The following is a 21,867-nucleotide window of genomic DNA, read 5'->3' as shown; positions in this document are numbered from 1 at the left end:
GAAATGCAAAGTTGCCAATCAAGAAGCGAAGCCAAGTTCTGACATCCATTGATTGGTAGCAATGATAACAGTCCTTTTTAATCATGAGAAATAAATTACGCTCCTATCTGCAGCCGTCCTCACCTTGTCGGTCTCTTCATTTGCTGACGATAGTTCACGAGCAATGGCTGCATTCCTGTCATGTGCACCTTCATGAGGCATTCACACTTCAAGTTTTCCACTTGTTTCAATGTGTCCGCTTTGTTTTAACACATTTTATCAAGTGACATTTCACCATAAATGAAAGGATAACTATTTCAAACACATGGCAGCTCTCATATGAGCAGTGCCGCTGTGCCAACATGGTCTACATGTCGCGGAAACCCTGAAATGGCAGATCTACTGCAGCCCTCAATGTTCCAGCGTTCATGGTAATCCACCTGCACATGCAGCTTTGTTCGAACCTACAAGTGGGAAGCAAGATGACACGTACCTAAAGGGTGCTTCTGCCAGCATAAACGTGTTGCTTCTTCTTGTGTTGTCAACGAAAACTAGGAGGGAATTTTGGTTTATTTTTTAAATCTTTTGTAAAACATTTTGGTCTTGTTTTTATTTGTCAACTATAATGCACAATCCCTCAGGGTTATAGTTTATAAAGAGTTTATAAAACAAAAGTCTTGTCATTGTCTCGTCTTCGTCATGGGAAAAAGGGCTGCAGGCAAATATATTTTGTCTCGTCTGACGAAGCTGACACAAAATTTTATATAAGTCTGATGTGAATTAAAACATTGCCACTCCAACAGAACACTTTTTATTATTTCTTTCACCCCTTCAGTCAATACTGCTGTCAGAATTGGCTGTGTTAATGGAATTATGCAACATGACAGTCTAATCTACACACATTTCCTTTTTGTTTTTTTCAGTCAGCAACTTCTATAATGAGACTCTTAACACATTTTTTGTAACACTTCCAGGTGTATAATACTCAATATAAAGCACAAAACCTTTCTAAATGGCACTTACCAGACAATAATAAGGTCTCAAGTCCACCTATACAAATCAAGGGTGGCAGGGAAAAGGGTCTAACTACTCTAACAATACAGTTCAATGCTTGATATTCTAAACTATGTATAACAAACTAAATAAAAACGTCACACAAACTTGACTTAGTAGGATTGTTATCATTCCTTATTTCTGCCCAAACTGTGCTAGAGTACAAACAGTATTTTCTTCAAGTTAAAGTAGAACCTTAGAGTGGTGGTTTGCACGATGTCCTCAAAAGGTCAATAAAATCAAGTTATTTCCAAGGCGCTGTTTTTAGAACCATTCTAGACAATTGTACCGAGACTCTCGGGCTCAAGCAGTCAGGTACTTTTATCAAAGCGCACAACCCCCTTTTTCCCAAAGGATGGCCAGATTTGCAATGAGGTCTCAGGTGTGAATATTTGTACAGCTTGAATATAAATCAGCGCCCAAAAAAGAACATACGTCCTTGTTAGAACCGAAGCCACTCGCACATGAACAGATTGATGATCCGTGCCTGGACGAAGAGCACGGTGCTAATGAATAAGCTAACTACGTGCGTGTCACCCTTTGAATCAAGCGGAATAGTTTTCTCTATATTGTTGATATTGAGTCATGCAATCGTTGACTAAATCTTTGTTGTTTGGTTTGTTGTTTCCAACTCGGCGAGTTGTCTGTCGCCCACCAGCCGTGCCGCAAATTGTTTTAAAAATAAGTCACGTGTTTGAGGAAGCGAATTCAACACTATCTTTTCCAGACAAATATTCTGCAGACAAAGACAGAGGAGTCTTAAGCGCGAGTGCGAGGAATATTATTTACTTCGTTTTACGTTGCTGTTTCGCATTTTGTGTTTGCTTCAGGAGGGCCCTTCTTCACAGCTGCACTGCAACCCCGCCGCTCTACTCTGCGCTCGTCGCCCTACAGATGTCCAACACCTTGTCACTGGTGGCCTATGGAACTGCCAGTCAGTTTCATGGTTGGTTTTGCACCCCAGGAGAATCTAGACCTACAGGCTGACTGAAACCTGGATCCCACTGGACAACACGTCTACCTCTAGCTCTCTCGTCTGCACACTCCCTCGCCCACACAGCGAGGACAGGCAGGCAGGCAGGGAGTACGGGGGGCGGGACTGGTGTACTCATTACCTCTAAGTGGAGATTTTCTCTCCAATTATGCCCACATTTTACTCCAACATCTTTCATGCTGTGACTGTTACTCATCCTGTAAGGCTAATCATCTGCATTCTCCATCGCCCTCTGGGCTCTTTGGGTAGCTTCCTTTATTAACTGGACGTCCTCTCAAACATCTTGGCTAATTCACTTTTGTACGCAGCTTGGGGGGGGGTGAGCATTATTTTGTTTGACCAAAGAAAACACATTGACCAGACATAGATCCTACCTGAATATGACCAATAGGGGTCAAGAGCTGCTCTCCTCTCCCTCGCTATGTTCTCAGGAAGCCTGGGAGCAACATGCTGCAGGTCTCCACCTGATGCAACTGTGAAGAAAGAAGAGACGGGGATCAGAAAAGTGTACACGGAAAAAGAGTCAGATCCAAAGGCGAGTCATTGATTAGAAAATGAATGAATAAAATACAACAGAAATAACTTTCCAATTGCTTATTCAGTTCAAGACATTAAAACTGTGCTCATCCTCTGGTGCGCTGGGACCGTTAGATCGTCCCTAAACCCCTAAAGACTCCAAGATGGAGATGGCACACACAGGAACACAAACAAACCCTGCAAGCGTACACAAAAAGCCAAGTGCTTAGCAACAATTGCATCACACTTGTAGGAGATTAAGAGAACTTTAAGGCAGCACACAACAAATGTTATAATTGAGTCACCACCAGTGGTCACAGAGGCCACAAGGCTGGAGTCTCGCTGCAATGAGGCATTTCAATTCCCAACGCGTGTGTCAGACAGAGTGATATAGCATCTCAGTAGCCGGGTGCATTGAAGGAAATGTTGTGAAAACTCAGGGCTGCATCATCTTTGATCAGAGAACATAGGAAACAGCACCATGTCAACAGTTTACACTCTTCCCTGTCAGACGTCCCCTCCGGGCAAAGGATTACAGACACAGCAACACAGTCGCCTGGGTGCCTGAAGCCAGGACAGGCTGCACTTCCTTATACATTACATGAAGGCAATTCAAGTGACATTTATGAACAGCTCCGCCTGAAGATTCCCAACTCTGGCTAAATTAATTGGAGCATACTTGAAACTGTTATAAAACAAAACACTGAAGGCTTAAAATCTACTCCTGCATTTTTTTTCAAAGCCCTGAGGTCAGTTAAATCATCAATGCCGCCATTAGGCTCAGCTATTTGTGTCACTATATCACACTCAACAAGAAGGCAAGAGCCCACGAGAGCCCTTAAAGCGAAACAAGCTAACAATAAACGCAGGAGCGTTTAGCTTGAATTGGCCATTCGAGGCTTGGCTTCCCGATTTCCTCCTCTCACCTACCCAGCAACAGGATTTCAACAACAAAATTCATCCGACCATTGTAAGACACAATGGCTTTAAACAACAGAAGTGGATGTTCATGGATCATTATGGACACTTTCGTCCAGCTGAGTCGATTTTCTTCAGTCGCTGCAGCGGTTCTGTATTCATTTGGCACGCTATAGTGTAAGAAAATCAATCTGTTAACAGAAACCTGAAATATCAAGCAAACATTTTCGAAGTGAAACATTAGCCTCTTAAGTCACTGAGGATTACAATGTCCTCTTCAAAGGAAACTTAACAGATGAATCAAGTCCCGTCCAGCTCAAACATTTGCAACATTCAACACTAGTTTGGCACTCCAAACACAAAAAGACAAAAGACTGGCGCTCAATAATTAATTTATCCAACCTCTTGTTTCATAAATAACAGAAAGGACACAATAGAGTCAACCTTGAACCGAGAAATGCGACATGCTTTTGGTCTTTAACAGCACGAAAGGACGTTGAAGATGAAGCAGGTTGTTATTACAGTCACTGTGCGTTTTAACACACTCATTCATCATCTCCGGCTCGGTCCGTTAACACGGTAGTCACTCCATCACAGGGCGCATATAGACAGACAACCACTCGCGCCTTCCTTCCTAAGTCATCAATTAACCTCACTATGGTTTGGACTACGGCAAGAAACCAGGCACATAGAGAACATGCAAACCCCACACTGAAACGATGCAGGCTCACTCCAAGATCTGCCTGAAGCTGAACACAAACCGCCAACCTTCTTACTGTGAGGCCGCTGTACTAACCCGCCCTCCACTGAGCTGCCGAACAAGAGACTAATTACCTTCAGTAATGGATATAAAGTGCTGAGATAGCGGCGAGCTTAAAGCAACTATTGCAACAGCTAAAAAAAAAGCTCCAGTTAAAAGCAATACTCTCAAGATGAAATGAATTATTTCCACCTGAAATTGGCCAATATAAATGATCAGACTGAAATTTGAAATAACTCTGGAGTGAATGCACTCAGTGACTGTTATAATGTAACATAATAAACATGAAATACAAAGTATCTGGCTTCAACAAGCCACCGATTTACACGCATACAGTTATATTTTTGCTTCAGTAGCTTCTTCACTCACAAGCTCAACACAAAGTAGGAGTGACACACCTTGAAAATTACATCAAAATTGCAAGTTTAATGATCATGAAATGTCTTTGGCGTAGTTAATAAAAGTACAACAGTAACATAAAAAAAGCCTGCGAATTGCTGAAATCTGATTATTAAAACTATTTGTTTTCAATTATTATGCGCTTAAATTAGTCAGATATCTGAGGATACTTTAAAAAAAATGGACTTGAGCGTGGTGCAGGTCTGAAATGTAGCGGCATGGACACAAGCTACAACGGAAAAGTCTGATTTGAGATGAAATTTTGTCCCCAGACGTAGAGTTTTGTTGTCGACTAATGAGAGTGCTAGCTTGTGTCCAGTTGAGGAGGACAGCTGCCCTTAAGGAAGGCTGTTAAGGAGGACTTCACTCAACTGTTGCTAGTGCCAACCACCCACCCGACGTGTGTAGAAAAAAAGAAAATAATGAAAAGTGTGCTGATTCACCGTCATTCATTCAGTCTTTTTGGACACATATTTTGTCGCTTCCATCTTTCACGATTTGATACTATCAAACACTCTGTGGTTGGAGTGCACTTGCACTTTTTACCTGTTTGACTGTTAACTGACAACCCAAAAGGTTTTCATAAAAAGATGAGAAGATATGTTAGTGTCTCTACTAAAAATATAGACACCAATATATCTTCTCATTTATGGGACAGCCAACTGAGAGCATTTGTGAAAAGCCACCAAATATTATCACGGGGTCCTGTATCCACCTCAATAGTGTCGGTAAAGGCAACAATACACTGAGAAATTCCACTTCACTGCATCAGCTGCACTAACCAAGCAAGCAAAATTCTATCACCAAACTGTTTAATGAGGGGCAGAGGGCATTTTTTCTTATTAATGATTCAGATAACAAATGTTCAGGAGGAACCCAGACCCCTACGGATAAACTGTGCCGAATTAAAGAATGGCCATTGTGCTGCTTGCTGCAGTCACTGCTGGTATCATTCACTCACTGCCAAATATTTCCTGCAATGCAAAAGGGGATCTCTACCGCAGACGCAGCCACATTAAGCTCCAATAGTCAAGAGTCAGCATTTCATAATGGTGAACTCCATATGTGGGAAACTGAGCCGCAGCATAACAATGTGTTTTAACAGACTAGATGGAAGCAAACTGTGCAGGGACGCAGAATTCAGTGCTACACATGACGTGTGTGCATATATATATATATATATATATATAGTATAATGTAGTGTAGCCTGTTTAACCATCTTTAATCGTATTTGCTGTTTTTTCATTGTCATCGTGTGGATCTTAGGAGCATGAAACGGTGAGTCTGTGTTGGAAAGTGCCTGTGTTTCTCCTTTTACCCGCGTGACGTACAATCTCAAGAACATGAGAATGTTCAGACAGCAGTAATACACACAGAGGGGCACGCCTCTGGGTTAGATGTCATTCTGCGGAATAACAAAGCAATAACACAAATCCCAACAAAGACATTTAGGTTTACACAGCTCAAAGCAAACAAGCAGTTTCCGCCAAGAGGACCGAACACTCATGGGCCACAAATATGAAGCTCATGTAACACAAGAAAAAGGATATACAATATACAATTCTATTACTGTTTTCCGACAAATAATATTTTTCAATTGGTGAAATTACATTCTGCTTTCCCTTCATGCGCCTGGTTTTGAAGCACACATTTTGCCAAACACCAAGGTAATATGTTTATATATATAGTGTCATGTATTCGGCACCAAACTGCATCTAAGTCCAATTTAAATTGATAAAATGAATGTTTGTAAACCTTCCACTCACTGCTAACTTGCTATTTAGAGAGACAATTGTTAACAAATGATTAATACAAAGTGCCAAAAGCCCCAAAACAAATTTAGAATTAGCAAAGAGGCAGGCGTCGATATACAACAGGCTCAACAGCAACCTGCGCTGGCATCAGTGTGTGTACGGTCTTGGCTATCTTTGGTTGTGAAAACAATTATGTTTGGATTTCATTAGAGAGCATCAACAATAGAGCAAAATGAATTAGATGAGGGCAATGATGCCTTACTGCTCATTTTCCAGAGCTGGTTCAGAAGTCCATTTCCCAAATTTCTTTTTGGAATGTTTAAAAATCTGTCTCATTACAGTTGAATCCAAATGGGCCACAGATTTCCTGCAGGTTTGTGGAGTAATAGAAGAGTCTGCTCACAACCTCCCCAACACAAACCCTGAACTGTGCTTAAACAACTACCTGAGGGGTTGAGGGGGCAATAAGATCTACTTGAGTCTCTGGCGGATCAATTCTTCCTCGCATTGAAAAAGTCTTGAATAGAAAAAAAGAATGAAACAAAAACTTAAAAAGAAGTATTGTTCAATTGTGTGACTCAAATTGAATCGTTTCTTAATCGAACATGAAGTTCTGCAGAGGAAGGGAAGACTTTTGACCGCAGCCACTTCACTCCCAAACAGACCGCGTCGACAGATGACACCTCATCTTTAAAGACAGCGAACTTGCTCAGTAAATTGAACTTGTATCTGTGCGCCGTCTGCTGTTACTCAAGGACAACACTGTTACTGAGAATTAGGTCCATTAAGTAGCTGAAGCGCTACTTGAGCGCGCCACTGCAATGAAAACAATGAGGAAGATAAAACAAATTCCGAGCTGGTGACCTTTCTGCCAGGTCAGCCGCAGCCTTTTCTTTCCACAGATAAAATATCACATTAGTTGAAGTCGTGTCAAACAAGCAGAGAGAAGAAGTGCTCTCATGTCAATAAAAGCCCTATTAAATGTATTTAATGAATACTAGTCACTCATTGCAGTTATGTGTAGTATAACACACAATCTTTAGTATTCACTATAATACCACATGATCGACTTCAGGTTAGTAATAAGCTACTGCCCCAAGGGGAGGAGTTCAAAGATCTCTTTGTCTTCTTCACCAGTAAATGAGGGATGTAGCTTAGGAGAGACACATCAGTGTAGTGTGCAGTAATGAGCACACTGAATCAGTCTGTTGTGGTGAAGAAAGAGCTGAGCCCAAAATGCAAAGCCCCCTTTTCACCAGTTGATCTATGTTGCCACTCTAACCTACGGTCTGGGGCTTTGGGTAGTGACCGAGAGAACAAGACCGAGGAGCACACGTGATGCTGAAATGGGTTTTCTTCACAGGGGGCTTGGACTGATCCTGAGAGACAAAAACATTGAGCCATGACAGAGAGAGGTTTAGATAGTTGCCGCAATGTAGTCAATGTACACTTCGAATTGGTCCGCTTCATCCTTACATAAACCCACAAAAAGTCTGGTGCTTTGATGTAATGCTGTGTATCACTGAACCATCACCGACCAGCAAAAAAAAAAAAAAAAAAGCTTCCACAGAACGGCTTCCAACAGAGCGGATGGTTGAACGGTATCCCATAGCAACTAATTTAAAAAATGTTCAAGAACATCTTAAACATCTCGTTGGGAGACAGAGATGCTTCCTTTGCAAATGTTTCCATTGGCCATCAACACTGTCTTCAAGTAGATGTTTGAAGGACGGACAAGAGAAAGATGAGGTTTCAAATAAGACCACAAGACTCCCATTAAAATGCACAGCAAAACAAGGGCTGCAACCACAGACTATTTCAACAATTAGTCGACAAGTCAGCCATGAACAGGATGACAAACAACATGACTGTGGTGAATCGTCTGTGAATTACGAAATTTTCTCGAGGCGGGGCTTCCAACGCTGATGACCGACAACATCTGATGCGTTTACTTTTAACATTTACAGACAGAAAACGGCATCAGTTGCACCTCACTGTTGATGTCTGGGATAAAATAATACACAACAATGTAAACAAAACATTCAGAGGTTTGTTCACGGTGCATTGTTTTTCCAGTGACATCACAATGGTTTTTTTTTTAAAACTATTTACAACAAGATGAGTATTGAACAGTAACAAACAGTGCAGTGTATTCACACTTAAGTGCAAGTGAGAACATTCGCTACACAGCATATGAATTGTTTTAAGTGTTTGATGAATGTAAATAACGTGTTTGCCTGCACTTGTGAATATGCTTTGCTGTTTGTGCGTTCAATGTAAAGCACCAACCTCAAGATAAGTTGATTATAGTTAGCTAGAAATACTGTAGGAAGACGCTGCTAAGCTTCAAATATTTTGGAGGACAGTGGGATGTTATTTTACCGTATCCACGTGAGATATGATTTAAAAACATGCATGCGTTTTTTTTTACCACATGGTATCAGATTAACGTGAAAGAACCGTAGGGAACGAAACGATAAATTTCTCCTGCACATATTTCAGGATTTATGGAGGATTTTTTTGAGCAGAGAAACTTAGGATAGTGCTCCACTGGGAGCCAATATCGATTTAAAAGCCCCTGAAATGATATGAATGGGGACCTTTAAGAAAAGGTCCAAGTCTGCACAGCCTAATTGGAACACGTCGCAGTAAAAGTTCTTGAGTGCATGAGCCCTGTGAGGCCTCCGGCATCATTTTGACCTTAACATCAACTTAAATCCACAACAACAACTAGACTAAAGGTTATACAGTTCACCTTTGTCAACAACCTCCAAGCCAATATCGGGAAGAACAACCCAGAAACTGCAACCCTAGAGCAGCACAAGCACTAATGAAATTGCTGGACAAAGCCTTCGACAAAAACAAATGGTGTGTAATCCAAGAAGCGGTCAATTAGTCAAGAAAATCAATCTGGAAATACACAAAGACGATAATACTGCCTGACCACACTTACTTTGCTCTTAAGTACATTTGCATTCAACTCAATAAATCCTCCAGAAATCCCTCGCAACGTCTGGATTAAACATGTCTGACCGAGGGGAGAAAAGCCATAAAATGACTCCACATTAGCGGCGACACAGCTCCAGGAACGGACATGTATCACCATCAAACATGCTCTTGATGCCGGCCCGGGGCGAAACAGGCCGTCAGACCTCCCCCTTCCCCTTTAAATGCTGTTTGATGTCAGGCTCTAATCAATACATGACAGCTGCCTTTGGAAATGATAAATAAAACCACAAGCAGGAGTGCAACTTAATACTGACTAGCCTTTTTTTATTGTATTATTTATCTTTACTTCTATATTGAGCGGTATCTTTGCTTGGACCGATATGATTCACTGAACACTGAATGAATCACAGAAGTATACATTAAACAAAAAGTCTTTATAAGGACAACATTCACAGCTTTTTTTTATCATGCAAAAGCAGCCTGATATTTATGGAAAAATCTTCATAAACTTAACTTCATCACGCCAACGCTGCTATGCTTAACTGTGTTTGTTTAATCGAGGCAGCACAGTGCTTCATGTGGCGCCCCAAATCTGTCAGGAGGACTTTAATGGATCAATCAATCTCAGCAGTGCAGTATAACGTGATTGTCTTGAGAGCCCATGTGGTGGTTCAGGTAGTGCCGTTGTCAGGTCCTTCAGGTCTCAGGCTGTTGCTACTGATGATGGGTCGAGCGGTTACCTAGAGACAGGTGTCCCTCGCGGTAATAAACACTGAGACAGCGCAGCTCTTTGTGGGGGAATATCAAAAACACATGCACTCCAGAAAAGCAAACACTACATTATTAGATGCGTTGGGGTTGAAGTGGCCACACATCTGGTGCTTTCCGGTGAATCGGAGATGTGCCAGTGTGGCGCAAGTGTGAAAGAAAGTCATGCTGAAATATGAAAACGTCATGGAAAAAGGCCACAGCATTTATATCTCCAGTTAATTAGGGTTTGCTACCGGGAGGGTGTTTGTGTTGAGGACAGGAAACATTTGCATTCCCCCAAAGGGAACGTGTCAACAGGATCGATAGGGTTGTTGTTTTTTTTACCTCATGTTACTCGGCAAAAATGCAACGTCAGCAATCCCTCTGCCTGTAAGCTCCTTGAGAGGTACTGGCATCAAATTATTACAACTGCTGATTTAAATCTGTGCAGCACTTTAGTGGTTTAGTGCCTCGCCCTCACATTTGGTTGCCTGGCTTTGTATCGACACAGCTGTATTGATTTTTAATAGTAATCTCTAAAATGCCATGATGTAAGACCAGGCTGGCCACACTTTTAAAGGTGCAGTGCCTGGAGTTGTGCATCTTCAGTGGTCTCATGAGTCGATTCCCTATCACTATTCACCACAACGATTTACATCCTGCATTCTTATTAAACAGAAAATATGCTTCATATTCATTGAAGACACGCAAGATGTCAGATAAATTTCAAACAAATTTCATTGCACACTGAAGGTTGAAGAATTTCTATACAGAGCTGTTAGAGAATCTTTTAGCCAGGGAGGCATCTAAACTGAAAAATATGAGAAACTCGGTGTCCTTTTTTTCAGATTCAAAAAAATTCAGATCATTCTTGCCTTTGGAGTGTTCTAATCGTAGTGCCATCGTGCTGTTCCACTGCGTTTCTCCCCTGAAAATTTGCTGAATTAAACCGAAGTTCACAGATACTCAAGCATTCGTGGGTGCCATATATATTTTTCAGCAAAATCTCACAGTTATCCACAGCTTGCTAGTCGCGACACTCGCATTTGAACAGTTGGTGCGGCATGAAAAAGCGTGTTATTGCCGCTGTTCACAGGAAGAAAATGGACATGAGTTCTTTAACTTTAAACAACTGCTAACATAAGTTTACAAAAGGACGTTTTTGCAGTGTCCAGACCAGGTTGTGAAAATGTTTTCCATGGGCGAAACAGGCTGCACAACTGCATAGACTAGGTCCTTTTAAATAAAGAAGGCCAATGTGGTTTCTTATATTTTTACACAATATATCCTACACTTCCACCTAGTAAAATCCGAAATGAACCCAGGCGCCCTCTTTTCACAGCTCTTGTTGTATTAGCCATCCTTTGAGTGCCCCAGATGCCAGTCTTATCTCATCACTTTCAGTGCTCGAATTCTTTTTTCACTTTTTCACACTGTCTATTACAAGGAGCTGAAGGGGAAGAGCAGTCGAAAACCTGAATACAACTCAAACACTCAAACATAGCCAAGTATGATTTTTAATATTATATTGACATTATATTAATTTATATATTAAAAAAATTAAAAACTATTGAGCCGAACTAAAATATCAATACAGGATATTTGTGCATATCAAAAGGAGAGGTTGGACTTCATTATTCAGATAACTAATTCGAGCTTTAATAATTTATTATAGTTACCATGATTATTCCAGAATGATCAGATTTAAATGGAGTCTGTGCACTTTAGCTTAATCAGGGTGATAGTGCCTCAGCGGTGCATCAGGAATTGATGTACTGAAATTTAAAAAAAAGCGTTTATTGTGAAAGACAGAGGATATATAGTTCCAGTCCTATTTTTTTCGTGTTTCGCAATCTACCTACGATATCTTGGTTTGACCCTCACTGATGGTCAGGGTTTCCTGCAGCGGTAAGTCTTGGTGATGTGTTGGTTAGCAACAATCCGCAGCATCTTGATTCGCCCATGTAGCTGCTCAGTACAAAAAGCAGCACAGTATAAAAAGCAGAAGGGCGTAACATCCTGAGAGGCGAGACAGCAGGCTTTTCCCCAGGGCTACATAGCTAAGACGGCTTCCGCAACAACAAGATGTCGATCTTTTTGGAAATATTAACGCATAATGAGCAGCGTGCAGACGGAGATAACAGCATAGAAATATGTTCTTCAAAACATCAAAGATGAGTTGAGAAACGCAACAGTAAGTCAATGGAAAAAAAGGACTTCAATTCAATTGGGTAGCAACACTTGATTCGCTGCTCACACTGGACAAGTGTTTTTAATAAATTAGTTTGACCAATGAATGTGTTGACCAAGTCGATATTATGACCACTTTCTACACCATGGTACAACCACTAAGTTACATTGGTGTATTTACAAGCTCTGTGGAGCGATACTGAACATCAACAGTGCCATCTAGTGACCTCTGAAAATGAGGACACTGTTTCATGAAACCTGACTGACCATTGTTGTGATTCTCAGGTGGCGCTATCCATATGATATACAAAAGGCTTGACTTACAGGCATATTCTTGAGTTTGACTGTAAGGTTTTTTCTTCTCTGTTGGACGTTTTTTCAGGGGTGGGTCCCATTAACTAGAAAGCACTGAGGGCAACCCCGATGGTTAATGCATTTTGCTAGATGGCTTTGTAAACCAGTGTGTCAGTGCTAAATGACACGTAATGTCATCAACGGCGCACCGGTGTGAAACAGTAGTCATTTGGTTCATCACAAATACTTTGGAGCACGTGTCAAACTAAAGGCCTGGAGGGCAAATCCAGCCCACCATGGCACTTCAAATGGCCCACGAAAGCATGAAATATGTGTGACTGACTTTATTAAATTGTACATGAAACACACACAGACTAAAGACTACTTCTCAACAAAAGATCCCAAAAGTTCCATGAAGAGGAAAAACATGAGGCGGTTTCATGAAAGCCGTGTCTATATTTGTGCATCATGGAGGGAAGAAATGGTGTCCCTGGTGTTAGGGGTCAGTGTTGGTGGCAAAAGTGGAAAACGTAATACGACATGTTGACTCCAAACACCGAGAAGTGAGTATCAGACTGGCTTCTGTTTGCTTCCAGATTTCTTGTTAAAACATCGCCTGTAATTAACTCTACGACAAATATGAAATATTTTCAGCCATCAGACGAAACAGTTGGAGTTTGACAGCCATCATCCGACCTTCAGTCACGTTTTTTATTCCTGCACTCCAATTGATTTTCTTTCTGAAAGGGTATTCAAGTGGTTTTGTTTTCCTCCTCAGAAGAAACGCATCATAATAATCACTTGGCTAATCATCCCATTAACAAATTAATTACCTAAATAGCCCCGGCTGACTAATAACTGGAGCGACACTGGTCCAAAAGAAAAGCAGAGAAAATTCCTAAGTTCAGGCTATTAATTCAGGGATAGGGGAAAGAACCAATTCATCAAACCCAACATCCTTATTCAACATTATTTATTACACACTACACGGTGCGTTTGATAAAACACATGCGGCCCAAACCCATATCTCCCGTGATTGTCGCCATAATTCACCACAGGGAAAATGAGCGCTCTTGGATGGGATAGCCTAGTTTTAAATTTGCGTTTCCTCCTTTTCTCCCAGGAAAGTCAATCTTAAGCTCAACCTACAAAACAATAACCAGCAGAAACTAAACACAAGCTCTGTTGATCCAAAAAATAACACAACAGGAAAAGACCGCCTGAAGCTTCCATTGTTTCCACCCTCGCCCAGGCAACTCTGACTGACGGCTGAGCTATAAGTAAAGCCGACAGAATATTACATCAGGGTGAGATTGTTTAAGGGGGAAGAGGATGTGGCAAGTGAAGGACAAAAGACATTTATCGATTCAGCCAAGTCCTTGAGTACAACTGTAGATGTCCTTTGGTGACTGCGCCTTAATGGCTGGACATTAATCACAAGTGTCATGATGAACAGGGAGAAAAGTGTAAAAGCATCCCCCTTAAATCCCCCCCACCCCCGTAAAGGACAAGTGTTTTTAATAGATCTGGCCAAATTTGTTTGGCTTTTTGGAACTTAAACTATATTCAGTAAAGAGCTACAACCATCACAATGAACTGGTTGAACATTAACCTAATAAGAAATAAAACATAACACATTAGAATCAACAAACCTTTGTCTTCATGCTGTCACAATGGTAATATTTGGATATTGTATATTTTGCAGTCCAATGTGCACCTTTCCATTTGTTTGAACTCCAATAACCTTGTGTAGTTTATACAAACCAGGCACAGTACAAAAAGCAGAAGGGCGTAACATCCTGAGAGGCGAGACAGCAGGCTTTCCCCCAGTGGTATATAGCTAAGGCGGCTTCCGCAACAACAAGATGTCGATCTTTTTGGAAATATTAACACAAATGTTCAGCACCTCTTTTATAATGAGCAGCGTGTAGACGGTGATAACAAGATAAAAATATGTTCTTCAAAACATCAAAGATGAGTTGAGAAACATCCGCAACAGTGAGTCAACGGAAAACAAGGATTTAAATTCAGTTGTGTAGCAACAATCCGCAGCATCTTCATTCTCCCATGTAGCTGCTCACTCTGTTTGCACGATTTTTTGCCCAAAGTAAAGCTGACAGAACGCAGTTTACGATACGACGCAACAACGATCAACAGGGTGCAAGCTTGACAGATCACTGTGGCTTCTCTGTCATAGTTTGCGAGAGTGATACACAAGTATTCCAGGGGTTATTCTGACCTACAGCATCAGACACTTAACACGCAGTTTGCGCCATATTGTTACATTTCATTCAGATCTTTTTGCATTGTCTAACATACCATTTGGTCATCAAAAAGCACACAGCCTTGTTATTTTATTTGATATTTTAGTTTGATTTTTTTTTTTACATTTTAAAGACTAAGGCTGGAGGCAAACCTCAAGGATGGGGGGGAGATAACATATTTTTGCCACAATAGACAGTTTTAAAGTTGACTATTACAGTAATTCAATTTTCTGATGGTTGCCCAAAACATCGCAAAAAAAACAATATATATGAGGATCACTTCTAAACTAGTTTAGAAAGCAGGGTTCTGACACCACGGTCTCAGCTGCTGCTTCTCATCTCTGGTCCTCCAGGAGATCAGCTCTGTTGGTGGAGCTGTGGCCACATGGGCGAAAACAGCACATGTGATTTCACCAGTTTGATCCGGACCCTACAGTAATGAAAAACTTTCACATAAATGTTCCGATAGTTATGATTTAATGAAACTTTTGCCCCTGAAGTCCTCAGTGTCTGACCAATGCACTGCTTTTTAAACTATGACAAGGCAATTAAATTTTTCCACTATTAAGCTCCATCAAATACCAAGTTTAAGTGAAACTAATTTAACGTCTTTTTTTTTTTCATTGCTACCCTTTCACCGTAATGATTCAATATTGCATCACATACTTATTCAACCTTGCAGTTATTCTGAACAGGGCAGCGTCGCAGGAATTGGGGCCAATCCCTTCTTGTATTGGATGAAATGAAGATTTCACCCTGGAAAGGTCAGTGGTTTTGCACGAAAGACCCACAGGGCTCTACTGAGGCAGTCGCACACATTAGATATTTAAGACAAGCACTTGACCAGCAAGCCTATTGAGAGCTTGTTTGAATGGAAATGTCAACAATTATGTGATGTTGTGTATAACTATGTCTGAAGAGGATTACTGGCAGAGAAGGTTTAGCATAGAGGAGGGGTTAGGACTTTCACTGGACCGTGTTAGAAGACAGTGAAGATATTTAGGTCTGTTTATTTTTTCCATACCGTCGTTACGCTGTCAAAAATGTCTCTTCAAATGAAATATTTTTTAACAAGATCATTATCACGACTCCTCAACTCAGTTCTGCTGCAGACTTCTGGATTCAAAGATGACAGAGGTGGAAGATGAAGCGTCTCCGATTAGCACAGATGCTCTTTTATCCTGCTAGTATCTGACTTTGTAGTATATTAATATTGAATCAGCATTGTACAAAGAGAAGTGAAGTCAAAACACAAAACCCATCACATACGACTGAATTTCTTTTCTGATTACTTTCACCAACAAAATAGTTTATCGGGTCGAATCCAGGCCTAAATGACCTGGTCCATCTGACCGGATCCATATATCCTCAATTTCACATTGTGTGACGTGCCTTAATGTCTTTTTGTTTTGATGGTGCTGCATCATACAAGCTGTATAGATTTTATAATTATTTTATTATAAAAACATTGTTTTATTTTTATTATTTTATTGTCATATGTTGAGTACAGAGCATGTTCGGAAATTATTTTCTTTGGGATTAATAAAGTTTTCTGATTTTGAAATCCAAACAGAAAGTATCAGATTGGAATCGACAGATCTTCAAACCTGCAGTATCATTATTAGTATCAGATGTGGAAAAACTGGCATTGATCCGTCTCTAGAAGAAAAACAGAAATGTGCTCCTTCAATGTATAAAATTAGCTAATGTTGCTTTGTATCCAGTGGCGCTAAACTTTCCAGCTCACAAACACATTGACCTTCGCTCCTGTTTCTTGCAGCCAAAAGATTTGATATTTGCAGTAAGCAAATGGTCACGACAAACCCCTACGAGACGCAACCATGGAGCTATTTGCCATGTTTATCAGTCAGTCTGGTTCCAAAATGACTCAAACTGCTTTGTTTGGATTTCAATGATAATATCAGGAACTGTTGGTAATGTAGCAAGGAATGGATGTTTTGATTTTGTGGTACAGCGCTACCATCCGAATGGATTTGTCAAGAAAGCGAGAGAACTACAGGACAATAAATACAGCAATAAAATGACTTTCTCGTACATGGTTTTCCGAGTGCAGCAATAACCTTGGTGGTTACACTTGTGTTGGGGGATTATATATTACAGTACATTTAATAATGATGGAGAATGTCTGACCCTCCCTGACCAGAGTCCGCCGTGGTACTTGAAAATAACCATAACCAGTTCAAAATATACTGTGTCTGCTTTTTGAGTTCCCAGAATGTCTGACACTAAAATCAAACGCATTTATTCGACTCATCTTCAAGACTGTTTGTTGGTGGTTTTGGCAACTTTGGTTGAGGATCGTGGAGTCCGGTTTGAGCACTAGCCACCAAGCTATCTGCTTCCAAGGTTTCATTCTTTTTTCTTTTTTTTTTTAAGTTTCTGCGATTCAGGCCTGATCACAGCAATTTAGATAGCAAAAAGGCAACATACCTGGTCGGCAGCGGTGGCAATGGTTACCATTGGAACTATTTCAGATGCCACTGCCGACTGAGGAAATCAATCACTGGTCTAATGGAATATGTGCTCTGATTTATTCTGGCTTCTTCTAAATGCTTTGCTAAAGGAGTTAAAAACCTAGTGAGCAAATGTTTCTGAAATGTGGAGGAGTGAAGCGGGTGCCAAAGAAAAATCCATAATCTTTTGGTGCATACCCAGGATGGATTTTGATAAAGGATAAATGCCTTTGCGATTTCACATTCAACCATTTCCTCATGTGCGATGACCTGCTTAGCATTTGATGTAAATTCCTATAAAATTATAATAATACTTTCCTGCTTTACATTATTCTGGAGGGATATAGGGATAGTCAACAGTGTCTATCATTAATTAAATCTAGCTTTATATAGAGCAAAGTAGGCCAGTAAACTGAAGATTTCAAATGAGAAAACCAGAGCTATTTGACTACCGGGTTATGAATCACCTACAAGCATGCATACCAGTAAAGCAATACAGTCAATGCCAAGAAAATGTGAGGACTAAAAAAAAAGATAGAGGTCAATACGCTTCAAATGATGGCATGAAAGGATTTCATCGATTTTTCTTTTTTTTCCCTCTCTCTATCGTCAAACCAAGACAAGACAGCTTCGGCTACTTCGGTATGAATTCAGGCTCCAGTCAAACATGACAACACTAAACTGTTTCAGCAGCTTGTCCAATTAAATGACAAAAAGATTCGGAGTATTTCAGGGCAAAGGGGTCGGCGTCCAGAGGAACTGCTCTCTTGCATTGCATCACTGTTCCTATATGGAGGGCGGTTATTGCCACAGAGCCATGTGAAGCATGCAACAGTGTCTCCAGATGTAAAAGTGATTTCAGCCATGAGATTACTTTTTAATGCAATATGGAAGTGGATGTATATTAATTCATATCATCAATTCATGAGTATATTCAAAGGAGAGTTATGTATTTTATGATCAAATCAAGCACTCAAGTTCATACAGAATGTAATGAATAAGCATGCTGTAAGGAGCAAAATTACATTGATCCATAACTAAATAAAGAACACACAAGTCGCACTAATGGCTTCAAGCTCTTTTGATAGGAATGTGTCATCTGAGTTTGACCATGTTTAAGATGCAGTTTCAAGGCAGGTTCAGATGTCACTTGGCTGCTGGCTGATGCTGACAATTCAGAAAGAAAATCAATCATTAAAATACAACAAGAAGAATTCAGTTACTCTTCTTCATCTCATGGTTTTCCCGTCAAGCCTCAGCTACCGTCCCTGGTCACGCCCATCCCCATCACGTCCTCATTTACCACAGGCACGACAACATGAACGGAGAAAAAACAAAAATCTTGCTTCCGATTTCCAAACCCAGCCCGGATATGCAACTCCAAAAATACCTCCAGAGATTGATATGTTGGGAGGTTTGATCCCAGCCCTGAGAAACCCCTTCCCCCCACTTGTCCCCTTCCGAAAATCAGAGTCGCAGATATCTGTGCCACAAATCAGTCCAGATACATTGTTTAATCCTCTAATGTTTTTTGCCATGGCCTCGTGTAATCTGTGAAATGCATGGCAGCTTATTCAAATCTGAATTTAAGACTTGTTTTTGGCTTCAGGCTGGAAACAATTATGGTTTCACTTCAGCACGTGTACAGGATCTGTCAGACTCGGTTCAGTGCAGTCATAGATTTAAAACAGAAACAACAGCGTGTTAGGATAAGTTGGAACGCGTGGTTTCTTGATCATCTTAATAATAAATCTGCAACCTGGAGAACTGACTGACAACACCACAAACCAAGACGACGTGACTATCGTAAGTAAGGAGTGTTCATTTGTTGACTGTTGCCTCCTTCACCATTGTTCTCCATCCCACACATCAGTATTTCCTTTGCTAAGAGCCTACAAAGAGCAGTTACTACCCAAAGCAACATATGATTAGCTCCACCACTATTGTTCCATACGATGCAGCAACTACTCACATGGTGCGATTAAGATAAACGTTTTGCTCTGCAAAATATGCTTGAAAACTAGAAAGTGCTTTAAGTACTGTGAATACTTCATGATGATCACGCAAAGGAAGTTGGTGATCACATACTGTTCAGTAGTGTGTTGATGGTGACTTTCTTTCTCCCCTATTTCACTATCCAATATGGCTTGAACGACTATAATGGACTATTAAATTAGCTGCCGACTGGTTGATAAGCCGTGACGTCATCATTCTCTTAGCAGAGTCTGCAGTAAAAGGAGGAATGGCGGAGGCTGCGTGACCACGACGACTCAAAACGTCTTAAGTATGGGACCATTTCACATCAAAGGACACATACTATTCACACCACGTTTTGGCCATTCAAATTTAAATGTGAAATTTCAGAACTACATTTTACGCGATACACGTGTTAACAACATTAAACATACTTTTTTTTTTTTACATTGATGTCAGTTTAAGTTCTGCATGTCAACTGGTGTGCGCCGTATGCCGTCACCTCGGCTTATTTTTAAGGTAGTCGGTGACTAGTCAAAATAATTGTTAGTTGCAGCCCAACTACTCAATAAATAACGGCCTTTATCTAACCCTGTTTTGAATGGATGCAGCTGCCAACACTTTTAGCGTTGTCCTTGTCCCCCAAAGACCAAAGTGCGATGCATGTTGCTCAAATTCTTGTTCAAAGTTAGAGGTACTCCATCACATACCACAAGATAAACATCCGCTGAATTTGAAACAGACTGTGTTGAATCAGGAATATGACTTTCATATCCTAAGCAGCTTCAACTGTTGTAGTACACTACGGGGTTAGATTTTATGACAACTGTTGCTATCTAAAGCGCGCAGAGAAAATGTCTGTTTAAAAAAATGATCTGTCTGTTATTCAGAATAACAGCAATTTAGAATAGCTGACAATTGCTTTTTCATTTGGATTTCAAGCCGTAAATAAACAATAACCGTTACTTCCATTCTTGGGCAGGTGGCGTTAATCGCCCTCCATATAAAACATACCCAAATATGCACTGTCTTGTCGACTTGACTCAAGACTTTTATTTTCACCGGACCTGAGGTCAGGCTAAAAACCCCACAGCCTCGACGACGTCGCCAACAGACAGACGTGGGCCATCATATTCAGTGAAGAAAGTCGAAATCTCCCGAGTGTCCTGGGTCATGTTTCACGATACCACCGCCACACATTGATGCATTATTCACAGCGTTCGTCGGAGTGCGGAGGGATGGAAGCATGTTCGAGCGTCAAGCCGACAAGAGTCGGACCGGATGTAGCGTTTAGAGGGAATTATTTGCGCCACAGTCCATGTGAATGATCGATAACATGCACGCGAATCATGTGAGCGCAACCCTGCGGCCGTTAGCAGAAACAATGCTAATCTAGAATCGCTGCTTTTTTGCGGGATTCAAAACACAACGCTCGTGTCCGTGTGTGGCGGAGAAAGGACACGCCAGCAGCCAGTCCACGTTGTTGGGAGAAGTACTCACCAGGATGACAGGCTTTGTGTTTGAGCAAGGTTAGAAAGAAAAGGAGGGGTAAAATCCACCGGTGACTCGATTCCCGTATTCCCTGCATGTCCGTCTACTCATGGAGAGCAACAAGAAGGCGTTCGGTGTCAAACTTTCAAGTGTTTTTTCGTCCTCGTCGGGGAAAGGAAATCACATACAGGCGAAGTTGACACCGCAGCCGCGAAGGCGAGACGTCAGCCAACAACTGTTAAAGACTACACTGCTTTCAAATGTATTCCGCCGCTGGTTTTTGCTGGGAAGCGCAGAATGTTACGCACACGGCGAGTGTGCACAAACAGTTGGAAATGTGGCTCCTCCGCGCCTGTAGCGAGGTTCCAGAAAGCAACATTCCCGGGATGAATAGCGGTCAGCCGGCGATCAATCGTCCTGAACTACCGTCGGGAAGGAGGAGGAAGGGGAAAGTGGGCTCTCATGGATCACGCGTCGTCATTATTCGCCGATGATCTGCGTCAATGCGAAGCGGGTTTAGAGATGTTCGCTGTCTTCCATCCAGGAAGTGAAGCGGTCACGCTTGCGTTGCCGTCTGGCTGCTGGTCCTCCTTCGCCGGACCAGAGCAGCTGAGGGTCGGGAGGCGGATCCTGGAAGTGCTCAGCGCCAAATGACTCGACACACAGCGGAGTGTGTGCAGCTCCAACATGAACCGTGAACGCTCGCGATCATATTTGCACCCAAGTCATTACTGCTCTGACTCATCATTGGCTGCAGTCTCCATAAAACGGAATCACATTGTAGTTATGTTGTCATTATGCGAAGGCAATCCAATTTAAATCTCACGTAATTGATCATAATGAAGATTTCACCTTGTATTGCTAAACCCCGACTCACGATTCGTTTCTCTCCATTATCTCTTCATGTTTTTTCCCTGCCATAAGGTGAGGGATGTCAAAGTCAAGGCCGGGGGGCCAAATCAGGCCCACCAAATCACTTTATGTGGCCCGCAGGTTTGTTCAATGTTCTTCATACTGACACCCCCTGTCAACAATAATATGGAAACTAAAAAAAGCAAGTGCTATTTGGAGGGAGGAGGAAATTACACTTCCTCTTGAGATTAAACTT

General features: G+C 41.3%; 1 protein-coding gene across 1 annotated transcript in view; it reads right to left on the bottom strand.

Moving 5' to 3' along the window:
- ca16b (carbonic anhydrase XVI b) overlaps window positions 1-21,434 on the bottom strand; it is a 107,769-nt gene extending 86,335 nt beyond the window's left edge. The window contains exons 1-2 of the mRNA XM_053867430.1: window positions 20,769-21,434; window positions 2,401-2,499 (exon numbers count right to left, since the gene is read on the bottom strand). Of these exons, the coding sequence (XP_053723405.1) occupies window positions 2,401-2,499; window positions 20,769-20,856 (187 nt within the window). The 5' untranslated portion in view covers window positions 20,857-21,434. The remainder of the gene's footprint in view (window positions 1-2,400; window positions 2,500-20,768) is intronic.
- Between the last annotated feature and the right edge of the window lie 433 nt (window positions 21,435-21,867).

The sequence above is a fragment of the Synchiropus splendidus genome, chromosome 6, assembly GCF_027744825.2.
Source record: "Synchiropus splendidus isolate RoL2022-P1 chromosome 6, RoL_Sspl_1.0, whole genome shotgun sequence".
NCBI classification, from domain to species: Eukaryota; Metazoa; Chordata; class Actinopteri; order Syngnathiformes; family Callionymidae; genus Synchiropus; species Synchiropus splendidus.
This window is presented reverse-complemented; position numbering and strand designations above follow the sequence as displayed.